Here is a 24,609-nt window from a genome sequence, read left to right on the forward strand (position 1 = left end):
AAGATTAAACTAGCCTATTTGCTTACATTTTCATAATAAATCTCCATCTCCTGAAGCAGTGTGAGTGCAGCAAGCTAAACTTCCATAGTGGATTTCAGTCTAAAGGGAATACTTCAACACATTGTTGATACATTTCAAACTTTAACAGTTGTAGCCTATCATAAAGACAAAACAGTATACTACAGAAAATTTCCCTACACTATTGAAGCTTGTTGTTGTACATTACAGTAGGTGCCTATTACGAAAAGGGCGATATGGTGATTGCAAATTAAAAGTCAATATTACTGCCATTCACTAGAGCTACGGTTCTACTTAGACTTTATCATTTTCATATTTAGAGAAAGTTTTGTATGCCAGAAAAGAAGGCATGTTTGAACATCTAGTTTTACTGGATTGATTCTTACATTGCAGCATTTCTGTGGACTATTGTATTTGCTTCTTTGACATAAATTTGTCTTGCCTTGACTATCAGCCTGCTTTTTTTGCTTACTCAGATTGGTATACTTATAGAAGATAAAGAATATGTTGACTCATTCATGAATGGAAAGCCTTGGAAAGCTGGAAAGTTTTCTCTTAGCCTTCGCCTCTCACTGTGGTTGGAACATCTAGGTCTTCATGCTGGAGAGGTTTGTAGTTGATTTACTAAATACTCCAATGCTTTTATCAGATTCAAGAAGTTTCAGTTATTTAGTAACTTTAATTCATTGGGCATGATGATCAAGCCCTGTTTAAATGCTCCTATTTGAATAGAACTATGGTTTAGCAACCAAAATCATGTGATGTGCTCATTTTTTGGTCATTATGTCAGATACCGGATGGAAACCATGGCATAATATTAAATAATCCAGCATTCTTAGCTTTACTTATTGCTAGAAATATAAGATTCTTTGGTTTTATCTTTGTGGATATCTCTGCATGTTTTTTCTTTTCCTTTGTTTGTTCATATTGTTTTACTCAGTTTCCTCATGCCACTGTTAATTTGCAGAGGCCCCCTGTATCCACATAGTCTTAAAAGATAAAACTATCTGTTAGATTAATTCCTTTACTCTAGTACGAGTGATGCTTCTGTTGCAAGATGACTTTACACCATTAAGTTTGTTAATGGAAAACAAAAGAGAAATAGCTAGTTAAGTTTAGGATATTCTACTATATTTGATATATAATTCATTTTAACCCTTACAGATCAGTAAGATCAGGGATCCAATCAATAATGCAGCATACAAGGACATCTGGATGGCGACAGCTGAGGTGTGAAAATTTAATGACTTGATGAAGCAATTATTCTTCTTTTACGAGACTCATCTTGACTCCCTTTGTTTATCATCATAAGTCTTTGCATCATAAAGAATCAATCAGATTGGTTGTAACTTCTCCTGCACATGCCAAAAAATAAAATAAAATTAGATGGATAAATTTTCTGTGTAGAACATATGTGCATGTACAAAATTCTCCTAGTGATGCAATCATGGTTATGATGAATGATCAAATTTTGTAGCACATTCAGACACCAACATAAAATTCAAACTAGCAATAGAGCTCAACTTACTATGTTTCTAGGAAGTAGTTAGAAGTTACAATGGACAGACCTTAATGGGCATGGAATTGTTGAATGTTGAGAATCATCTTGATACAAAAGCCAAGTACTATTTTCAGTGACTTAAATATGATCATAATTATGGTCTTTAAGGCAACCCATCACATCCATGTCAATACAAATCAGGTTTCGGCTTGCACATGTTTATTCTTCAATGTAGATGAATTTTTTTCTCAAAATCAACATTTAGAGCCTATATCAAAAAATTTTCATATCTTGGATTGAGAATATAAATTGATTGTGCTTTTTGCTTCCCTATCCATCACTTCTAAGTTTTTGATTTTATCTCTTAGCAGACAAATACCATAATCTACCAGGAAGTCTTTTCGTGTGTTCCTAACGATCTTATCCACTGCAGGTATCACAACTTGAGCTTGTTGTTTATTTTCCTAGTTTCTTTGCAAATGTCCGTTTCACTCATTCTGAACAATGTCAATTTTTTCCAGAGCTACATTTCGAGAAAGCACCAACTACTTCAAGGAGAAACTTGGGTACACAACTATTGATTTGGGTATTTCTTCGGAGAAGAAGGATCCTAATCATAAAGAACACAAAGGCACAGATCCAATACAGAGGCTAGAGTCGGTGAGAGGTCACCTTGTTTCTTTTCCCCTGAAATTCATGTGCAATGAGGATTTGAGGCCTGCCTTCAGTCAAGGTGAGTTCTATGTCTGGCCTTTAGTTTTTCTTTAGGCTTATTTATCTGATGCCATCTTTTTTTATCACCACGATATGCTTCAAAGCAAGGCCAGCATGACAACACTTGTTGCTTGTAAATTCTAATATAAGGAAAGCTTAGCCATTCTTTTTGAACAAAGTTGGTATTCCAAGAAGCCTATCTGTCCATTCAACCATTCTTTGCAAGAACTATTTTGTATTTTTTAGGTGTAACTTGTAAAGTTGTCATATTGAAAAGCATAATTGCCTGAAAGGGTTATTGGGGCAAAATCAAATTGATGGATGTTCTCGCACAGTTCTTTTAATAATTCCTTATAAATAGGAAAAAGTTCTTTCTATTCTTGTTCAATTATGGATAACTTTCTCTCAGTTTCTGGATCTATTCAAGTCGTGTTTCCCTTTACGGACTTTCTAGCATCCTTGCAACAGAACCATTGTGCAAATTAGGCCGTTTCTAATAGCTAATGCCTACTCTGGACCCTAGCACAATAATGTTTGGTTTGTTCTTTGGCAATAATAAGGCATAACCATCAGAAATCGATAGTAAAAACTAAAACTGATTATGACAAAGGTCCTAGGCTCAAATTCGGTCTTCATTATTTACTGTTTGTATAAAAAAACAATGGCATGAGGTAACAAGTTTTGTTTCCGCATTAGTTTCATTTTGTTTCTATTAGGATGGTTTAGAAACATATTTTGATCTCAAATTTTCTTATATTTTCCTGTTATAAGTGATCATACTTGTACATGATGATGTTTATGGGATGTTTATAAGCCTTTGCTTCCTTTTTTTAAACTTTTATCTTTGGTTTCTTCGTTCTGATTGTCGTTTTAAACTTTTTAAACTGGCATGTTTCTCTTGGTGGATACTTTAGTCGTAGCATGATTCTGATTGATATCGGAACAACATTCTAAGGCATTACTCATTATTATTTTATATGAGTTTTTGTTCCATCCTTACGGACTTATATTACTAATTTCCCCTTTTCTTTATAGATATACCGTAATTCCATGTCATTTTGATTTTAAAGGGGAAATGGAATAGGTTAGAAAGATAGTGTGGACTTTATAGTATTTTCATTTCTTATTTGTATTATCATCACTATAGACTTGTTTGATGTGTCTAAGGTTTAAAATGAATCCAGATCTAGTGTTTGAGCATGTTATAAGTTCATCGTTGGATGCTTAAATTAATCAAGTTTGACCGTCAACTTAAGTTACTTAAGAAAAATATAAGGAGCACATGTGATCTTTTTTATAAGATGCTCGATAACCATTCAAGATGAGTAAAAAGTTAATTCATATGATAAGTCTATGTTTGATTATTATTGACATGATTCTGTAGGCTTGTAAGAAATTATTCGAACATACGATTTTATCTTTTCGGATTCGTGAGTGAATAAAGATAATCTGACAGATTTATACTCATCATCACAAAATAGTTATGCTGATTATAAAAATATACAATGAACCATCAAGTATTATAATTATTAATAGTTGAGTTATCCACGTAAAGGATCTATTAGATTTTGTTTTCGCCGGTCTGCATGAAGTGATAAACGAGCATTATTCCTTTTTCCACTGCTCCACCGCTCTCTCAAGCTATGATGTCTTCCTCCAAACTCTAAAGAAGAAAGGAATAGACAAGTTTTAGAAACCCAACTCGACGAGAAGACAAAAACGAGAGTCCACTTAAGTTGGAAGGAATCAACAAACCCAATTCACAAGTTATACATGATCGATGGTGAGCAAATCTCGACCTTTCATTAAGGAGAGAAATGCTCTCTACACCTAAGACGATAAGGAACAATGACAAGAATAAACAACACAAGTTGGTTCTGCATGCTGCTGATTCATTATGACCTTTGCTTTGGATTGATGGTTTAGACCACAATCTGAAACGGTCCGACCTGATTGACAATCCCACCTCCTAAAATTATTACTTTGTGATAGAGAAGTGAGTTTGCTTTAATGCCCTCTCAAGACAATAATATATCATCTTAATTTTTTATTTATATTTTTTTTATTAAAATCTTTTCCTATTATTTCTCTCTCTCTCTCTCTCTCTCTCTCTCTCTCTCTCTCTCTCATCACTAACATTAATTATTTTATCGATTATTTTATCTTTAGGTATAAAAATATCTGATTATTCATATATATATATATATATCATCAATATCTAATTGTTCATAAATAAAAATATTTTTTTATCAACTCTCATTCTTTCGGTGTATAAAATTATTTATTGTGCCCATCTTTAAGATACTTTAACGATGGATGACATATTTGTACATGCATTCCATCTCGGTCAACACCTACCGAAATAATAAACATGTGAGACGGCTACTTTCATACTTGTAAACACACATAAATTGTCAATTGGGCTATTTTAAACTAATAAACTTGGTCAAAAAATGACCCTAAGAGCGCTGCACAACATTGACGTGCAACCACTCCCACTGTGCGTGTGACTCAGCCACCAACCGCGAAAGCCTTCTTCCTCCTATAAAGCCCCACCCGGACCTCATCGTCTTCCACCACAACTCACAACTCACCTCAAGAAGCTTCACCCATGGCTTCCGGCTCTTGGACGCTCGAGATCGAGTCCTCCGTCGAGGCATCTCGACTGTTCAGGGCCGCCGCCCTCGACTGGCACTCCTTGGCTCCTAAGGTCGTGCCGGAGATCGTCGTCAGCGGCGCCGTCCTCGAAGGCGACGGCTCTGTTGGGTCCGTAAGGCAGCTCAACTTCTCACCAGGTACGACCCACTACGAGAAAGCTTGACTGACACGGTACGGTACATGCATGGTGACACGTACGTTATCGTATTGACTGCAGCACTACCATTCGGCTACGTGAAGGAGCGGCTGGACTTTGTGGACGTTGACAAGTTCGAGTGCAAGCAGACCCTCTTCGAAGGAGGCCACATCGGGACGAAGCTGGAGATAGCGACGAGCCATTTCAAGTTCGAGCCGGCCTCCGGCGGAGGATGTGTGCTGAAGGTGGTGACCACCTACAAACTCCTGCCTGGAGTTGAGGACGACCAGAGCGAGATAGTGAGGTCTAAGGAGACTGTGACGGGAATCATCAAGGCCGCAGAAGCTTACCTCGTCGCCAATCCTGATGCCTATGTGTAGATCGATCGAGCATCTATCGAGTTTGCGTGAGATTTCCTTCGTGTTCTCTGCATAAGTTGCATCAGTGTGCTTTCCTTGTCTCCTAAACAATAATCGATTGCGAGCCAATAAACAATCTCTCTCTCTCTCTCTCTCTCTCTCTGGGTTTGGTGCGTTTTGCGCATCTCTAGTCACAAGCAAGTCAACTGAGCATATGGTCAAATTTGGGTTGCATTCTATATTGTATTGTATGTTGCATTTCAATGGAGTTTGACTGAGTTGTTTGTTCCATTAAAAGACCATAAATGGTCAAAAGCTTATCCACTAGTGTTACATGACCATTGCAAAGCTTATTCAAATCATGCATTACCACCACCTTTACCGCTAAACATTCATCTTTTGACTGTCATTCTCCCACTGACATTGGTACAATAATTTAAAATTATCTTTCGCTGTTATTATCCTTTCCTTACAAAAAAAAATATATATTAATAATTTTGACATTGAAATTTATTCTATTCAAATAATCGTTTAATGGTTGGGTTTTACGTTACATTTCTTATGGCTTTATCCGGAAACTCCCATATTTAACAAGTCTAGATTTCTCAGCGAGTGGGAGAATTATCCTTTTATTTTTCGTAAAAAAATCTTTTCTTTTATTTTCCTACCTAAAGAGAATACCTAATTATTCTTTTCTTTTATACACCTACACCTACACCTACATGAAGATGTTGATAATTACATATGTACCTGCAGGCTCGTATATGCATGCACCTAAGAATAGCTTGAACATATAATAAAAAATAAGAATATATAGGATAATATAAGTAAATGTGGAATTATAATAAATTTTTTTTTTAAATCACTCAATTTATTTTTACTTTACATATGGAGTATTTTTTTTATTTTATCAATTAAACTAATTGATACATTCAAAATATATATTAAATGAGTTATGTGTGTGTGTTTTGGGAAGATATTGTTGTCGTTTGAGTTAGACCGATGTAGTTAAAATCCACATGTGTAGGATTATCCGATGTGCTATCTGCTTGAAGATCAAGGTCGGGAAAGATTTCTTAAGCTGATCCCTTCGAGGTTTAAGTTGATAACTCGAAATAGATAAATATAATTGTTGATAGTAAAAGGTAATCTCTTTACTATACTAGAAGTAAGCTTTTATACATGATAGCAAAGGAATGATATATTCTATAGAATATTCTTCGAAGAGGCAACTCTTAATTACCTCTAACAACCTCAATTTGACCTTTTGTCTACATAATCAATAAGAGAACGACAGAAGTAGTTCACAACCACTTGTCTTAGATCAATGTCCATTCTAGACCGATGAAGGATAACTTTTATCTCTTTCCAACCTAACCGACACGTGGAGGGCATATATCGGATGGTGGTTGGTCGATACTATCCTCCATATAATTTGTCCCTTCTTGAAAGTGTGCTTCGGTGGCTCTTTGGCAAAGGGTCTTGAAGCACGACATTTGGTCTATATGACATATTAGTCTTGTACTTCTTTGATCATTTCTTTGAAGGTGAGCAAGGGTTCCGACCAATGTACCTTTGGGCACATTAAAAAAAAAGGACTAAGAACGTATCCTTCTCGCCTCAAGAAGCGAGACGATCGATGCATGCCAACTAACCCACCTTGGGCAAATGGGGGTCGGTGCCCTACCCCTCCACCTTGGTCGCTACTTGAGTAGGAAGGGGGTTCACTTCCAGCCATTCCTTCATGATCAATAGAGGAGGTCGGAGCCCGACCCACCTGTCTCAGGCGATGGCGCTCAACCTAGCCCCCTCAGGTGGAAAGGGAGTCGATGCCCAATCCCTCCATCATGGTCAGCATCGATCTCTTAGCCCTAAGCAAGGGGGGAGGTCGACGCTGACCCCTCAACTTCGAGTTAGGCTTAAGGAAGATTAATTTTTCTAACCTCCATGTCTCAAGCAAGTCTCATTTTAGACGTATTGGACTTTCCCCACATGGTTTGATTTATGTTTTTGAGGACTCTACTTAGGTTAAATTAAAAAAAAAAAAAAATTATGATAGTTGTTTAAGGATAAGAGGAACCACTAACCCATTCTGATTGAAATTTACTTAAGAAATTGAAGAAAAGGACGAACTCTATGCTTAGCAATTTACCACTAGAACTTAATTCTAGACTATCAATAGTATTTCACTTGTAGTATTATGGAATCATAATACAACAATAATAACAAACCATAGTATTTGGGGTGGTTGTCATTTAATGCAAACAATAATAACAACAATAAAATTGTAATTCTTAACTATTTAGGATCAATGATTATATACATCTTTTGCTACCGTTAAAAATTATCATTAAATACTAAGCTTGATTTATCTTGTTTTTGAATGCTCATAGCAATATGCATACCATTATCCGTCGGTAAGGGCTTAACTCATAACTCAAGAAGGTGGCATCAAGCATAAACATGATTTTGTTTCTGAATATATATATATATATATATATATATATATATATATATATATATATATATATATATATATATATATATATATATATATATATATATATATATATATATATAATATGAAGTTAAGGTAAGCGATGTGACGATGGAGCTGATGCCGAGCCGATGTATTTAGGACGTATTGTTATTTCATGAATCAGTTGCCTCCAGAGGTTAAAGTAGCTTAAGCTTCGCTTCCTCTCTTTTTTCTTCGAAGCTTGGTCCAATCTTTTAGAGTTGGGTTGGTCAAATGGATCAAATGGCCAATGAGGACGTTTAGCAAGAAAGGTTCCGGTCTTAGAGGATTCTTTCCAAGCTAAATACATACTTCGGATAATGCAACTATATTTGCTTGTGCTCGTTGGAGCTAACCATGTTGGTTTCAATCAAGACGAAGACGTTACGCCGAGTCTGATCTTATCGCTTATGAAATCCTTTTGGCTTATACTACGATACAAGTAAAAAGAATCATTTCTGACCCAAGAAAACTGATATAGTATTGACAAGAACACTTACAATATATCCTTGCTTCATGAACTATGATCTTATTTATAAGACCTAGTTGTAACTACCTTATAACTACTAGATCATGATTGTAGTAGTTATTGAAATCATCCTATAACTACTAGATCATGATTGAGGTAGTTATTAAAATCACTCTGTAACTACCTAGATAACTATGAATCAAATCTCAACACTAAGTAATATCTTTTTCTTCTATTACGTACGAGGTTCGCATCATGAAAGAAATGTCCAAAATCCAAATACCTCTTAAAAAAACCGAGTTCACTAGCGTCTTTTTCCTAACATAACAGCGGCTACGCACCTTCTCCCTCAGTTCATGAGTGCCTCCCTGAGACTATGCTTTAGACAGGAATTAATTCCTTCTCCTATAGCCCCCGAGAGGAAACAGTCTTGTCGCACCTTTTTACTTCATAGAAAGACGTAACCCAAGCATTCCATCTTAAATCTCCTACGGCTACAGAAAGATTAATGGCATTAAGAGCTACAAGGGATATATTTTGACAGTAAAAGGAAAGAACCGAAGAGTTTGACCCTTTGCATTGCATGGAGGAGTTGTACCCTTTGGCACACTACTATATACATTTATATAAGTAAGTCAAAAGATTATATATACATAGATAAGTAAGTCAAAAGATTGATTACCCCTGAGGAAGCCCTAGTATAGAATAAGATCATTTCTTTAATACCAATACCATAGAAGGGAATACCAATAGTCTAACACGCATACGTACGGTTTTGAGAATCTTTTCTGACTCCTGAGCTACCATGAGTTGAGAATCTTCATTGAGCTTTATCCGCTTCAATAAGGTATTATACTAGCCTTATCAATAATAGCCTTACCTGCTACGAAGGAGAAGAAGTTATAGCCGCTTCCCACGACGCCTATCTTCCTGCTCTGCCAGTATACCTCCTTGCAAACCATACTTCCCGGTGAGTCTTCGTAAGAACAAAGCGTATGCTTTCGGTTTCATGCTGTTGTAATGGGCAAGTTCCCTATCTTCATTGCTCAGGGCGAAACTTCGCTGTCACAATCCAAATTGCCTCGGGTTGTTTTAAGGATTTCTTTCTGGCCGTGTAGCCCCTTTGTTAGGAATACTAGGAATACCAGGAAATCGAAGATGCCCATGTTTACTATATTTGCGCTGTTATTGTTACGTAATATGTTGCATATAGTGGAATAGGTTGTTTGCTACGAATACGCTCTTTTACACATCTATCTAATCGATGCCCAGAGGAGGATGCTAGTTAATCCTATAACTCTACACTCTATACTCTCTGTACTGCGGATTATTTTCTTACTGTTGATTCTCGAACGGATTTCTCTATTGGCGACTTCCGGAACTACACCCCTAGATTTCCTTCCTGCCTTCGTCGACAACACCTAGATACTTTCCTGCTCCAGCGGATTCTGTAGATCAAGCTTATGAAACGGATTCCGCTTCGTCTGACTTTGGCACTGCTGACTTACTTGCTCCTGTTTCTGGTTATGATCCTTATTATGCAGAAAGAAAATCCTGACTTGTTGCTCCAACTCCCTCGTTAGCGGAACCATCACTCGCAGGAATGGAAACCATCTTTCCGTTAGGTTAGGCACAAGTAAAGAATGAATTGATCTCTCTTGCAACTACAAAAAGAGCTAATACTCCTCACTGCTTCTCCTCTAAATCATATCAAGTGCACCTACAATAGAAATGAGTAACCTTGACTCTTTAATAACTAAGATTTGCACCCCACCCCGTCTGTATTAGCGTGCAAAACAGCTTATGGAACTCAGGCGAACTCCTTACCGCAACTCACTTCCTTAACAGACAGAGACCTTTGCTCGAACGTCACTTTCAACAAAGAACTCCGTTAGCAGAAGTCAAGTTTTAGGCTACCCACCCAATTGATCTTCTATTTTCCACAACTCCTTTCCCCTCTCTCGTTAGCTCACCGTTGCTTGTTCCTGCTGCTTGTTGAGAATCATATAAGTCTTAAACTGCGAACTCAACTCCATAAAGGGCTTCTGGGAATCTACCACTTGTTCATGCGTCTAGTTGTTAGCGAGCTGATCCAATTCATTCTGTATTCTTTTACTTGTGTGCTTACGGAGAGGAGTCATCTTACACTTAGTTACAATCATAGAAGGCAATTAAAGAATCGAATCTAGAAAGCCCGGCCAGCATTATATCTACCCCAAATGTAAAGCCTTATTTCCTCTTCTCTCAGCCTTCCCCTACTCGATCTTGGGCTTACTTTCTTTTTCTCTAACAGCTGATCCGGATCCTCTAGCTGCAGCATCTAAGACTGCCCTTGCTCGGTTTGAAACTGAGCTACCCTTCTATAACTCTTCTAAAAGGGTGAAGGGAAAGAGAGGAGGAGGAGGAGGAGGAGGAGAAGGAGAAGCCTCCTCCTCCTCGTCCTACATGTGAACTTAAAACACATGAATTATTCCCCATTTTTTTGCCACTCTATTAGTGTCTTTATTAGAGCAGTCTTCCAGAATTGCGTTAGCATAAATCACCGAGCTCATGCTTTGCTGAGGCCATCTTTTCGCTAGATACAAAATGCTACTACTACCTCTGACCGACAAAGGGTTTTCTTAGATTATTCTAAGATGCTGAGATCAAAACTCATCATTTATCCTTCGTAAAAGAAAAAACAGATGGACATTATGTTTCTATTGAAACATTTTGATTGGTCAGTGCAGTGCATTATTATTGGTCTCATATTAACATTATATACATTTTTTAAAATAGGTAGACGTTATTATGATCCAAAGCTGATAAATTGCAGCCGCAAGTCGTACTTACTTTCCGATGTGAATTATTATAAGCAATCGCCAATTTATCTTTTATATCTGACGAACTTTTCTAACCATTATTAGTTTAAGCTTGCATGAGTTGTTACAAAACAAAAACTTTAAGTTCGGTTTGGAAGTAATGCAGCCATTGACTGCCCGATGGATTCTGTAATCCTGGAAGCAGAAAGAGGTAACAACATGAGAGATCATCTGATCAAATCAGGTGGTCAGCCTATGAGAAGACAAAAGCCAGTCATGACATATAGCGGTCAGTTCATACGTCCTAGTAATTTGTAGTGGTATAAAACGATGAGTATCTGATGAGATTAAACTCGTACCTGATCAAGAAAAGATTTTCTTCATGAATTCACCCTAATAAGCAAGTGTGAGGATTAACAAAAACATAATATTATTATAGTACTCATATCAGCCTTGACTGGATTCCAGGAAAAAAAAAAAAGAAAAATAATAATTCATTAAATAAATGTGAGGACTGACATTTAATGAATTACAAACAAAATAAGACTAGTTGATATTTTCATAAATATGGACTCCAAAGATTCAGGTTGATGATAATCGAAATATACAACATACACAAAATCTTCAATTTCTATTACCAGCCATTATCCCAGCCCTCTCATGATATGCTTGATCTTCAACCTCATCGACCCTCGTGCAGATCCTCGGAAAACACTGCAGCCTTGGAGATGTTGTCATTGTCAAAAAGGCTTAGGCCAGAGAAAGGACCAGAAGAGAACATCGACGAAGTGGCGTCTGATTCATAGGTAGTTGAAGACTGCTTGTTCTTGGGATGGGTTGATGGGGTTGGAAGGGGATCCTGGCATTCAGCAACATGCTGTACCATTTTAAGCGACTGCACCACTTCGCCCATCGTGGGCCTCTGACTTGCCTCATGTGCAACACAAGCTGCTGCAATTGTGCAAACTCGGACAAAATCATCCTTTGGGTACTTACCTGCAAGCCTAGGGTCTGCAAGCTCCTCTAATCTATTATTGTCACGAAGAATTGGCCGGGCCTGCAAGTATCAGAATGTATAAATGAATATGATTTGTTGTTTAATGAATTGTTTTATACTTTTATGTCGGTATTGTGTGTTTATTTTTCTGCAGAAGGCTGTCAATAAAAAGAATGACCACCCCAATAATTGCAGAAAGATTATCACAAAAGAATATCTACAGCTACTATTGTAAGAATATCTACATGGTGTGTGTTTTCCTGCTACTATTTTTTTCCCTTGCGGAGATTATACATTTTTCTTTATTCAATGTAATCTTCATTCAAATTCAACTATGAAACCTACACCATGTAGACAAATGAGAATTTCTGATAAGAGAAACCATCGAATAATGCAGATTAAGTTTAAACATAAATGGCATAGAATGTCTAACCCAGGTTACTAGGTTTTCCTGGCCAGATGGTTGTGACATATCTACAGGCCTCCTTCCTGTAAGCAGTTCAAGTAGAACTACTCCATAGCTGTACACGTCACTCTTTACTAACAAGTGTCCTGTCATCGCATACTCAGGTGCTACATACCTGAAATGACATGGGTTTCAATGGTGCAATAACACAGGTCAAAATAAAGTTACTTGAAAAGAAAGGAATTGACCACTCACCCAAATGTTCCCATCACACGAGTGGAAAGATAATTTGCACGGCCTTCAGGTGCTTGCTTGGCGAGACCAAAGTCAGAAACCTTGGCATGGAAGTTGTTCTCGAGCAATATATTGGACGCTTTGAAATCCCTGTGGATCACACAGGGTTGAGAATCCTCATGTAGGTAGGCTAACCCTCTAGCAGCATCAAGAGCAATTCTCATTCTAGTGTCCCAATCTAAAGGACAGTTTCCTCCCAGGGGGCCTGAAGAAAATGAAAGTATTAGCATAATAGTAAGAAACTTTTGCCTGTATTTAAATGAAATCGAGGTTCGATATGAAAAACTCTAAGCAGAAACTACAGCAACAATCTAATACTACCATGAAGCCAGGACTCCAAGCTGCCATTTGGAACAAGCTCATAGCAAAGAAGATTTTGTGATGAATCACGGCTGCCACAGTAACCAACAAGTTTCACAAGATTTCTATGATGCAGCCTGCTCAGCATCTCAACCTCAACCAGGAATTCTTTATCTCCTTGGTGTCCTCCGCTAGAGAGCTTCTTGATGGCAACAGCTGTCCCATCACTCAATACACCCTTAAAAACACGACCAAACCCACCTTCCCCAACTATGCTGGCAGGCTCAAAATTATTTGTAGCCTCTTTGAGCTCCTCATACGAAAGGAACCGTGTACTGGTGAGATGAGGAAGAGACCCTTCTACAGAAACTGCATCTGCAGTCCTTGACTTTACTGCAAAGTAAAATTACGATGAATGTCTAAAAATATAACAATTATATCACATCAAAATTGATCGTTAAAGAAGGAAAGCAACTCAATATGATCTAACTAAGAATTAACAAAACTAAGAAATCCTGTAATGGAACTCTGAGTAGCAGCAGCTAAGCAAACAGTAATATGAAGTAATGAACCTTTGCTTGCGTCCAAAGCATCTGAAATTATGTTGAGAGAAATTTGTTGCCATCTGTTAGTCTGTTACAGAAAATTAACAATGTTCATTTCCAAAGCATCCTGAATCAATCTCCCAACACAAAGCCATCACTTTGAGTTCCTTCCAGAAAGTGAAAATACTGAAGGATAAGCTGATTATCTATCGGATGTATGCTTTGAGAGTTTTTCTATAGTTAGCTTGCAATCTCCAAAAGTAAATATTTTCTATGAAATTTCCAGCCACGTTGGTCCAAACTATTTCTATTATCCAATACCATGATCAAAGTTGAAACAACACAGGCTTAGGTTCCCAAGAAATTGATCCTTCGGAGTGCGTAGTGGCGTTGGTAATGTTTCTTAACATGTTCTATTATCCAATACCATGATGACAAGCTATTGTTGGCACCGCAGAATGTGAGATACAGATTTAAGCCAGATGTCAACAAGGCTTCCAACAATATAATTGAGGTATAATAAATTATATATTAGGAATTTAAGATATTTCACCATTGAGTCCATATTTAATATTCAATTACTATTTATATTTGTTAATATAAGGATGGTCCCGAAGCTTCTAGCATGTTCATAGAGAACATCACAATATCACTCAGATCATATGGATCTTGGTAATACAACTGAACCGTATAATTTGTCTTGTACTTACCTTAATCAAGTTTATCTAAAATAAGTCTTCACTGCCCTTCTGCAACTGAGTGGTGGCTATAATTCTCAGGACCGATACCAAATTTGAAGAGAGTAGGAATGTGGGTTTTATAACAGATCATATCATCCAGTGGTTGTGAACATAATTAGTCGCTATTCATCTTGGTTCATATGAAAGTTCGCAAGCGACTCTCATGCAAACGCTTGGAGAAACTAGTTTACATCCGCTACAGTACACAGACATTTGAGACTGCTTTGTGTTGAGATTGATAAGAAAACAGAATAACCCAGGTTGATTCGTTCGATTTCTAGCTTTAACATGATGACTCGGATTCGATGCTCAATCGGGTTCACACAGGGGAGGAGGGTCTAAACACTCCGATGAGGCAGGATACCATTCACATTCATCTTATTTTCATTTTTGAGGCAAGACAAGAGTAAGAGAAACAACAAGGATTAGAGGATCCTAACAAGGAAGAGCAACATCCAAAGTCAGGTCATGGCTGTCCTTTGAGCTGTTAGTCTTCTAGGGTTCATGGCAGCACATAGCAGGGTCATACATTCGGCCATCACAACAAGGGAAAGGGTCATGCCTCACAGTTGGTTGATCCATATAACACACTCAATGAGCTACAAGTCTAATCAGATGATGATACACCTTCATAGTTCATACTTCATAAGGTTCAGGGAGATAGTAACGATGTGACCAATAGTATATCAACCAATGATGATAGCCAAAATGGCCAATCCAATGTTCCCTAACTTGGACCTGAATAGATGGAGCATGGAGTGAGGAGCAGTATTTCAATCATGTTATCCAAGATATAGATCATGAAGCACGAGTACTCATGCAACTTGTTTATGGTCGCAAAGTCAACAGCTGTTGATTCATACGAGGATATGAAACAGAACCCACATAACATTAAGCCATATAGGAGTTCCTTGCATTCTCAGCCTTCCACTACCCTGGGTCTTAGGGCCAACAGATGCATGATAATAGTCGGTCATTCACTTCAGACTCAAATGCCCTTTACAGCATGCAATGGTACACTGACAAGAGCCATGGCATAGGTGCAATATAACCTATGAAACCGTACTTGCCAGTTGCCACAATCTTACTTGCATGAGGAGCCTCCCGACATGTGGTTCAGGTTGAGGCAACAACTACTACCACATTAACGCACCAGTGACACATTGTTTATCAGATGTCCTATGATGTATTGCAATAATCTATAGCTTCATTACATCCAGAATCCTGACCACCCATCACCGAATCATGACGATCAGATATATGATTATATTATATGATCATATTATACAATCATTTGATATACTTATTTGCTAAAGAAGATATACTGTGTTTGTGCATTATAAGGGATTCCTTAGATAATAACTTGTGTTCCTTTTTGATACATGTTTTCATGCAATGCTCATTATTTAAACTCAAAGAACCACTTCAATTTTATGAGTCTTGTTTATATTTAATGAAAAGGTGGAAAATAACCCTAAAATAAGTTGGATTTACCTTTTTCAATTTCATGTTCTTTAAAAAATGATTTAAGGAGGAACAGTCTTCTGATTCCAATGTTTGATTTCTTCCTATTGCAAGATGGGGGACAATATCTTTATGAACACAAGTCTTCATTTATCATCGATTGCCTTTTCTAGATTATAGATGGATTCTAATATTATTGCCAATCAGTATACATACTATTTTATTTTATGTGATAAGATATATGTGGAACATTTTCTAATGAATATTTAAATTGTATTTTTCAAGATAAATTGCATTGCTTTTTCTAAATTTATAAAATTGTGAACTTATGACTCAATGTTGGGATCCTATTGTGCACCATGGTGCTCATGCATCAATCAAACTCTGAGAAAGCTTCATTATTTTTGTGGAAGCTCGCCTAATGTTGATATTTCCAGTATTTTTCATGTTAAACACTTGCACTCAACGAGATTCTTGTGATTTTGTTGTTCAAGAGAACCTTTGATATGGAAATATCTGATTTAATTGCCTTCAATTCCAACCATTTTCTGCTTTTTTCTGGATGTAGTTCAAATTTCCAACTTTTCCAGAGTCTCTTTAGCAAAACCAAGAGAAAGCTATGGACTTATCTTCTAACTATCAACCACCTCCAACTTGTTCCAGTGTCACCCAATCTTCCATCTGCTTCGCCAAAGATGCCAATTGGTTTCTCTATTCTTCTCATTCAACCAACTCCCACACATTTGCACAATTCCATGACTACCTCCATAGAGCTTAGATCGATGACTGTTGTTAAAAATGACACATAGCTCTACTCTCCAAATTTATCAAATCAAAAATCTTCTTGGGACTCTAAATAAACTAAGAAACAATAACAATTAACAAAATCTAATAGGCATCCAACATATCAAAAAATCTTGAACATGAAAGGTTTCAAAAAAAAGATGAAAAATGTAAATATGATAGGAAAGGTATCCTGTACTAATTTGATGGGTCTGATCTTGCTCGCTAGCAACAAAACAAAAATCTTGGCTTAATCTAACCTAAATTCAAAGTTAAAATAACTGGAACATAGACTGGCTCTGTATATAGCCTAAACCAATGTTTTCAATATTGTGCATTAGACTGATGTCAATCCACAGCCGAACTGATACAGGTCTGGTATGTGCCAGCATACATTCACATGATATGTCAGCACATGTTGCAACATGCTCGAAGGCTACATTTGTTTGGCAAAAACCCTAAAGAAACCCTATTTCATGATTGTTTCTACCTTTTAATGATGAACCCTAATAAGATTCATAAAATTAAAGTGATTTAAGTATAAAAAACAACAAATATTGCATCAAAACATATATCAGAAAAGGAACATGGGCTGTACCTAGAGAACACATTGTATTACACAAACAAGTTAACAGTCATCTAAGCAATTAAGCATAATAAATAATCATATAATAAGTTTAGGCAAAGTTGAAGCATCAATTCACAAAAATCTAGCCTGAAACCAGGTGGACCTAGCCTAGATCCACAAGTCTGGGGCTTGATCTTTATGAATCAAGCCCTAAATTAAGTGCAAATCAGTTATCAGAGATGCATAGGAAAAATCTCCCCAATCTTGACCTAACTGAAACTAAATTCAAGTAAATAGGTTAACAAAGTAGGTTCAGAGTTACCTAATTTTGAAGAAATATCAGCTGGATCTTCGGGTCCCAACTTTCTCCTTGAGAAATTGGGGCTGCCCTTTAACTATTGCTTGAATTTAGGAGAGGTTTTAGTAGGATTTGGAAGAATCAGGGGAAATTTATGTGAGGGAAAGAAATGAGAATGAGAAGGGGTGCTGGATTTGAGAAAAAAGGGTCAAAAAAGGGCGGTTCAAAGAGACCCCTACAGCCCTCTTAAGCTTTTCTCAACCCATATGGGATTACTGCTCAGTTACAGGCCTAGTAACAGCCTTGAACTGGAGGGTAAGCCTGTTCGACAGGACCTACCAGGCAGTAAGTCCTATTTCAGAAGTGGACTGCCCAGTTCAAGGGGGTCCACATGCTGTAATGAGTAACTTTTCCTCCTCTTAGCCACAATGAGAAAGCTTCAAAATCAACTTTCCAGTTCTAAACAGAGATATGCATTAAAAATCAGTTCCTCTGCAACCTTTGGAAGTATTGGATCCACCCCAAATCTCAGTTTGTATAACATCTCTACCGTTCAGACATTCCATAAATTTCTGCATAACATTGTACTACATGTGGATAGCCTTCCATATACATGCAAGTTTAAGCAACAAAATAGAACTTAAACATATACCTGCTTCTTCGGCTGGTACCTCCTTCCCTTTGCTAGATGTGCGGGAACAGATTACTAGCATGACCAAAGTAACAATGATGATAACACTGATACATATCCCAATAATTATAAAAATACTTAAATGTTTTTGGCCTCCAGAATCATAATTTGGTGCAGATGTTGGCAAGTAGGGCACTGCAGGTGGTGAAGCCATAGGTGATATAGCTCGAAAAGGTGCTGGAGAACAAGATTGAAAAGTCTGTCATCATTTCATCAGATTCCATCTGGAATTATAAAATCATTCTAGAGAAAGCATCCATCAATTTTGCTAAACATGAAATGCTGTCCCAACAGAAATTTTCAACATAAGATAAATGCAGATAGTTCGCATGGAAAGTGAGAGATTCTTTATTATGTATACAACTAAGAAAAACAGATAATTATATGAGATAAGATACTAGAACTCTTGGATGTATCTATATGTTTAACCATTAAAAAAGAGCTTTGCTGAAAAATGAAAGGTGCATTATGAAAAAACCCCTAGAAGGGTACAGTCAAGCTAAAGAAGAACAGATGCAGCTGAAATAGAAGCTACATCTAGTAAGCTTAGTTGATTTGGACACTCATGATACAAGATAGTCCTCAAGTTTCCAACAGCACTAACACCTTAAAAGCAGAAATAGTGTGATCACAAGATAGACAACCACAGGATACATTAAGTCTATAAGGGCTAAAAGTAGTCCAATTTCTTCTAAAAATAGAAGCTATCATGGACTAATCAACACTAAAGCTAACATAAATGTGCATCTACAATTTAACCTGTTTAGGTCCTGAAGTTTATTTCACTTTTTGAAGTAAGTTACTGGGAAAGTGGACCCGAGAAAAGTCCAAGTGTCCCTCGACATTGAATCAGATCAAAATAGTGGATGAGAGAACTATACAAAATATACCTCAAAAATGCAGATATGTTTTTTTTTCTCATAAAAACAATCCTGTACATTTGCAATATGACAAAGTAATCTTTTCTTGCATGATAATATTTTCTTGCATGATTTTGACTTTCATAAAATATTGAACAGTACAAATTGTTCAATATTTCTTGTTGCTTCCTCAAAATACATTCCTAAAGAATGTCAAATTTTTGCACTTCCAATGTGACACACCTTTTATCTCTGTCTACATTACATAAATCCCATGCTTAAGTGGTTCAAAGAGGTTGATACATAAAAAAATTGAAACCATGAAATGTGTGATACTGTGATCTTACATCACATATAAAAAATGATATCATGATTACCCAAACAACTTGGTTGCTACATTATAAAACCACTGGCAGATATGTGGTTCAGGTTGATTAACTATGTCATTTGTTCCATGATGTTGATTCATGTCAAGTGACTCATTAACTACTAAAGTGTTGCAAATTACTTGTACAAATTTATGTTAATTTTCTGCATGTTTAGTAGTTCAGCACCATACTATATTTGCATGTTTCTTGAAAATGAAATGGGCGTTACAAACCTAGCTGATGGTAAAGAGAGAAGCAATAGTACACAGATAATGCTAAAGACTGCAACTTACAAAAATCATGGATTAAAATATAATAAAATGCACATACATAAATTTACTGACATCTAATAACCTGAATTTAATAAGTCCTTCTAGAGATTACCAGGTGGAGGAGCGAGTGGCCTAAACCAAGTCAAATTGAGAAGCCTGTAGTCGCCAACTAGATCCGGGTTGACGCGGACCCTATGCAGTGCAAGCGAAGAATTCATTGCAATGACTTTATCTGCAGAAAAACTTAACCCTGTATGTGGGGCTATGTTCATTGTGATATTTAACCCAAATGCACCAACAACATAAAAATTAACGATCTCAAATTGATCAATGCGCAGTTCAAGTTGATAAGCCAGTTCTTGAAGAAATTCATTGCTCCAATTTGATATCAGAGAAACATTCTGTAGGAAGAGCTCAACTTTCACTGGGTACACGCAATGGCAATCTTGCGTACCTCGTCTCTGCACCATGTTCGACTCACAACATTCTGCTCCAATGATAACATTAAAAATGATTATATTAAATATGGCAATTGCCCAAAAGAATAATGGTTTCTTATCTTAGTTCAACTGGTTAATACTTTCTAAGGCAGGATAATCAGATGAGAAACACCTTTCTATGCTTAAAAAGTTCAAATTGGAAAAGTTTTTACTAACTGAATAACATTTTCAAGAGACAGTTTCTACCTTGATCTTTATTGTCCACAAAGAAGTCATGTTTCTTTTGCTTTTCAGCGAAAACATTTATATGCTACTCTCTATTTAAAATGAATATCATTTACTCATAGCACGATAACACCTACTGAGAATTTATGCAGATTACACAAATCATGTATAAATGATAATGAATTCTAAAACATTCTTGTAATATTTCTTCAAATTTTGATTGATGTCTAACAACCTAGAAATTGGAACTAATAGACATCAATCACCTTTAGTAAATGTCCATTAATATACCTCTTAGGAGGAGGTCCATGTTAGGAAGACAAAACATTATATTTGTGGTGATAGTATCAACTATCAAGAGAAAATAACCATTATAACAACTTAACAAAAATATAAAACATGATTTGCAATACCGTACTATACCGCTTGGTACGGACAATATATTGATACATCTTAGTGTACCATGTATTGGAACGCTCGGTACGTACCGTATCGATCAGTACACCGATACGGTACGGTATTCAAAACCTATAAAAGAGAATTGTGTCCTGTAAGTTAACTACTTTAGCGAATTACAAAAGAATGAACTTAAGCTGTCGTATCAGAATGGTAGAATAAATTTGAAATAGCATATCAATCTTACCAGTTTGAGGAGACAAAGGTGGTTGTGTTAATCCAAAAGGAACCGAGCTTAAGTTTGAATATGCTGGATCAGAATAGCCAACAAGTGAAGGAGTAACAGCAAACTCTGTGGAAGGGTGTTGGTCATGCTCTATCGAAGGACTTACAAAACTCGACAAGCGTGAAGCGGGCACACCAACAGTGGTTAGCGAGCGATGTATCGGTGAAGCTCTGATTGGCAATGGCGAAGATGCAGCCTGCTGTAAAGAGTACTTCCTGTGCCTTCTGTTGACCAGAGGAAGACTAGCTGGCAAAGGAATTTCATCTTTTGATAGTGTGATCGTGGAATGAGCTTTATCCCATCCATCTGAAGGAGAAGCAGCTGGAGATATCACCGCTGCTTCTGGTATATGACTGGCAGGCTTCGCTTCAGTAACCACTTGCAAATATATTACAATAAACAGAAAGCCCAGAAACAGTATCTTTGTCGATAGTTTGAATAATCCTGCAAGTCAGAAATCAAGGTCCGATGAAGATCATGTTCAACAAACCAAACAGGGTTTGACATGTTTCTTTAAAATTGGCATCCAGGATGTTTGGTTCTTTATCCTAACAGTAAGCTACAACAATATGACACAATATTGATCATACCGAAAGCAACCCAAGAAAAGACAGCATTGCTGGGCATACTCGAAATAGATATCCATAGAATCACGTAGGTGTCAGACGTCCAGAAATAAACTCGTTTTAGCTTCCAAAACAAAGGTTGCAGTGTAGATATAGGTAAATTCAAGAAACAATAACTCAAAAGGATGGTTTAATCCATCAGCACCTCCAACCCACGGCCATTACGTACCGCCACTTAAACACGCTCTGAACCAAATGAAATCAAGAATCGCTAAACAAAACACAAGCACGAACAGTACCTCCACAGTTGCAAACCCTCGAAACTTGCCGACAGCCCCCCACCCCCATCGCCGATCCCAACCGAGCAAGGGCGACGCAGATCCACCGAGCTCAGCGGAGATCCTTCCGGCGAAGGGCGGGGAGCGCATGGAGGCCTCGGAGCCGGGCGGGGTAGCAGCGGGAGCAGCAGGCACCGGCGAGCCTACACGGATCGAAACGGGAGAGAGATCGTGCGATCCGGAGCTCGACGGGCTCGATCTGGCGACGCGGAGCGCGATGACCAGGTCGGGATCCGTGATCGCCAGTCCATGGGAGGGAATTCCGATCCGGAAGAAGCTGTTAGGGCTTTTTGCCGCCCTTTGGCCAAACTTCCGCTTCCTTTCTACTCCTCTTTGTCTTCACTTTATTTTTTTCCTCTCCCTCTCTTCCAATTATTAGTTTATTTTCCTTTTATAGTCAATTCATTATAAATACTAGAGAACAGATCTGGTTGTTAGATTCACTCTCCTCTTAATGCAATCTGCACCTTTTATCACAACCAACACTATTAATTACCCAATCCAGAGCTTGAAATTACAAACGCGTCCCTACGGTTGTTAGGTTGGAGTAGGCTGAGCTACGAAATGATCAATCGCAGGTTATGGTTGTGATCGAAGTAACTAAGCATTCAAATCTCGAAAGTGAAGTCGATGATCAACCCATAGTGTTGCGATCAAGATTTATGTTTTCTTTCTTAGAGTAAAAGGTGTGTTAGTTTAGATATGACGTCTGGTACATGAAATTACCAATCAATATTCTGACGTTTTTCATAGAATATCATGAATATTTTATGAGACAGGCAGGCAATGAATAATGTTTTTAGTTAATTGTAAAGGAGGTAATGAATAATGTTTAAAAGTCAACTTTATATATTTAGATATTTTGGTTATGTTGTTGAAAATGTCAAAGCTTAGCGTTTGAACCTTAGTCAATTATTAATAATTCAAGACAAAGAAACATAAAGAAAATAATCTTGATTCCAAATTATAACCGGTCCATTCCTTTTGAAGATACTACAAAGTAATTTGTATAAATTTCAAGAAAATGTGCATAAAAGCATATATATTATATGATCAAGAAGGCACACACATCATCTTATGTTATTGATAAAGATCTCCTAGTCTCTCTTCGGGCATTTTCGTTCCCACCGCCCATCACTTCGTCCTTTTTTGTGCTCTCACCTATCGCACTTATGACGTGGTGGTCTAGGTCTCCATCACCTTCTCCTTCGGCCTCTCCTACCTCTGCTTCTTTATCTTCGCCCGTCGCAATTGCCTCCACCACTTCCTCTTCCTCGATAAGCTGGTCAGGGAGAGCGAGTGAGCGCGGGAGGGCTACATGTTAGGATCAAGAGCACTAAGAGGGGGGAGGGTGAATCAGTGCAGCGGAAAACTTTCGACGATTAAAAAGGTGTTCGTACAATAAAAGCGATTTTGGTAGAAAAGTCGATTCGTAAATCTCTTTAACTTGTAATCAAGCGAGATGTAGTTAAAGGAAATCTACGAAGGCAGTTTGCAGTTATGATGAAAGTTAAAATGTAAGCACAAACTGAAATATGATGTTCGTACAATAAAACTGATTTACGTCTAAACGTCGATTTGGAAAATACTGAACTTTAAAACACGATCGTAAATGTGCAGAAGGCAGTAAGCTATTGAGGAGGTTTGCAGTAAGGATAAGATGCTCAAAGTAAATGCAAACCAAGATTTAGAGTGGTTCGATCAATCTTGACCTACATCCACTTTTGGCTTCCTCCACCGACGAGGTCACTGACGTCTACTAGAGGCATTCCTTCAATAGGCGAAGGTCAACCACCATTTTACAGTTTCACTCCTTTTGACGGGCTTAGGAGACAACCCTTACAGAATTTTCTCTCCTCTCTTTAAAGATCAAAACTTGGAAGAAAAGAGGGAGAAGAACTTTTGGCCTTTACAATAATTTTGAGCTCTAAAAATCATAGAATAAGATCAGGATTTCGGTGTGTTTTTGGTGCTCTTTCAGTGCTGAAAGGGTGGGGTATTTATAGGCCCCAACCCAGTTTGAATTTCGAGCTCAAAACTGTTAATTCCCGGAATTCCGGGATCTGGCGGTTGCACCTCCTGACTGAGGCGGTTGCACCGCCCGGCAGAGCTCGAAGACTGAGCCTCTAGGCGGTGCCACCTCCTGTCAGGGGCGGTTGCACCTCCTGCCAGAGCTCGAAGACCGAGCTCAGGCAGTGCCACCGCTTGACTGAGGAGGTTACACCTCCTGCCAGAGCTCGAAGACTGAGCTCAGGCGGTGCCACCGCCTAGTAGAAATCAGGGTCCGAATGGGTTGATCCATTCGGCCCAATTTGGGATTTTCAGGGGCCCAATTATCCCAAGATTAAGATAATGGAATCACCTCCCATTTCTAACTTAATCATTGTGCTAACTACGATATTTTCTAAGACATTTACTACAACTTGCTCCGGTGCGTCAATCGCTTCTTCCGGCGAACTTCCGTCGATCATCCGATGAACCCTCGGTGATGCTCCTACGGACTTCCGACAAACTCCTGGACTTGCGACGATCTACTTGGCGAGTTCCGACGAGCTTCTTTGGCAAGCTCATGGACTTCTCAGATTTATTCCCGTAGAA

The 24,609-nt window shown here is 37.8% G+C and overlaps 3 protein-coding genes across 8 annotated transcripts in view; 2 read left to right on the plus strand and 1 right to left on the minus strand.

Annotated features, from left to right (window-relative positions):
• The window catches only part of LOC135593215 (phospholipase D zeta 1-like), a 35,688-nt gene extending 33,067 nt beyond the window's left edge, over nucleotides 1-2,621 (plus strand). For all 6 annotated transcript variants that reach the window (XM_065083085.1, XM_065083087.1, XM_065083086.1 and 3 more), the window contains 4 exons: nucleotides 495-626; nucleotides 1,183-1,248; nucleotides 1,891-1,952; nucleotides 2,041-2,621. In XM_065083085.1, coding sequence (XP_064939157.1) covers nucleotides 495-626; nucleotides 1,183-1,248; nucleotides 1,891-1,952; nucleotides 2,041-2,287 — 507 coding nt within the window. In that variant the 3' untranslated portion in view covers nucleotides 2,288-2,621. The remainder of the gene's footprint in view (nucleotides 1-494; nucleotides 627-1,182; nucleotides 1,249-1,890; nucleotides 1,953-2,040) is intronic.
• Nucleotides 2,622-4,799: 2,178 nt separating this feature from the next.
• Nucleotides 4,800-5,650, plus strand: LOC135593216 (pathogenesis-related protein 1-like). The gene is made up of 2 exons (XM_065083091.1): nucleotides 4,800-5,028; nucleotides 5,109-5,650. The coding sequence occupies exons 1-2, from the start codon at nucleotides 4,845-4,847 to the stop codon at nucleotides 5,405-5,407; spliced, it is 483 nt and encodes a 160-aa protein (XP_064939163.1). The 5' UTR covers nucleotides 4,800-4,844; the 3' UTR covers nucleotides 5,408-5,650.
• A 5,996-nt stretch (nucleotides 5,651-11,646) lies between these two features.
• Nucleotides 11,647-22,366, minus strand: LOC103998085 (receptor-like serine/threonine-protein kinase ALE2). Its single transcript, XM_009419476.3, has 8 exons — nucleotides 21,973-22,366; nucleotides 21,069-21,551; nucleotides 19,873-20,247; nucleotides 18,222-18,437; nucleotides 13,193-13,564; nucleotides 12,833-13,076; nucleotides 12,605-12,752; nucleotides 11,647-12,231 (listed from the first exon to the last, which is right to left on the minus strand). The coding sequence occupies exons 1-8, from the start codon at nucleotides 22,019-22,021 to the stop codon at nucleotides 11,857-11,859; spliced, it is 2,262 nt and encodes a 753-aa protein (XP_009417751.2). The 5' UTR covers nucleotides 22,022-22,366; the 3' UTR covers nucleotides 11,647-11,856.
• Nucleotides 22,367-24,609: the final 2,243 nt, after the last annotated feature.

The sequence above is a fragment of the Musa acuminata genome, chromosome BXJ1-9, assembly GCF_036884655.1.
Source record: "Musa acuminata AAA Group cultivar baxijiao chromosome BXJ1-9, Cavendish_Baxijiao_AAA, whole genome shotgun sequence".
NCBI lineage: Eukaryota > Viridiplantae > Streptophyta > Magnoliopsida > Zingiberales > Musaceae > Musa > Musa acuminata.

What these genes read in the sequence shown, in the direction of transcription:
- LOC135593216 (XM_065083091.1), top strand. Translation starts at nt 4,845, where the DNA reads ATGGCTTCCGGCTCTTGGACGCTCGAGATCGAGTCCTCCGTCGAGGCA. An exon ending in GCAGCTCAACTTCTCACCAG is followed by an intron (nt 5,029 to 5,108) that starts GTACGACCCACT and finishes TATTGACTGCAG; the next exon opens with CACTACCATTCGGCTACGTG.
- LOC103998085 (XM_009419476.3), bottom strand. Translation starts at nt 22,021, where the DNA reads ATGGGGGTGGGGGGCTGTCGGCAAGTTTCGAGGGTTTGCAACTGTGGA. An exon ending in ACCTTTGTCTCCTCAAACTG is followed by an intron (nt 20,248 to 21,068) that starts GTAAGATTGATA and finishes TCATTGGAGCAG; the next exon opens with AATGTTGTGAGTCGAACATG. An exon ending in CTTGGAGTCCTGGCTTCATG is followed by an intron (nt 13,077 to 13,192) that starts GTAGTATTAGAT and finishes CATTTTCTTCAG; the next exon opens with GCCCCCTGGGAGGAAACTGT.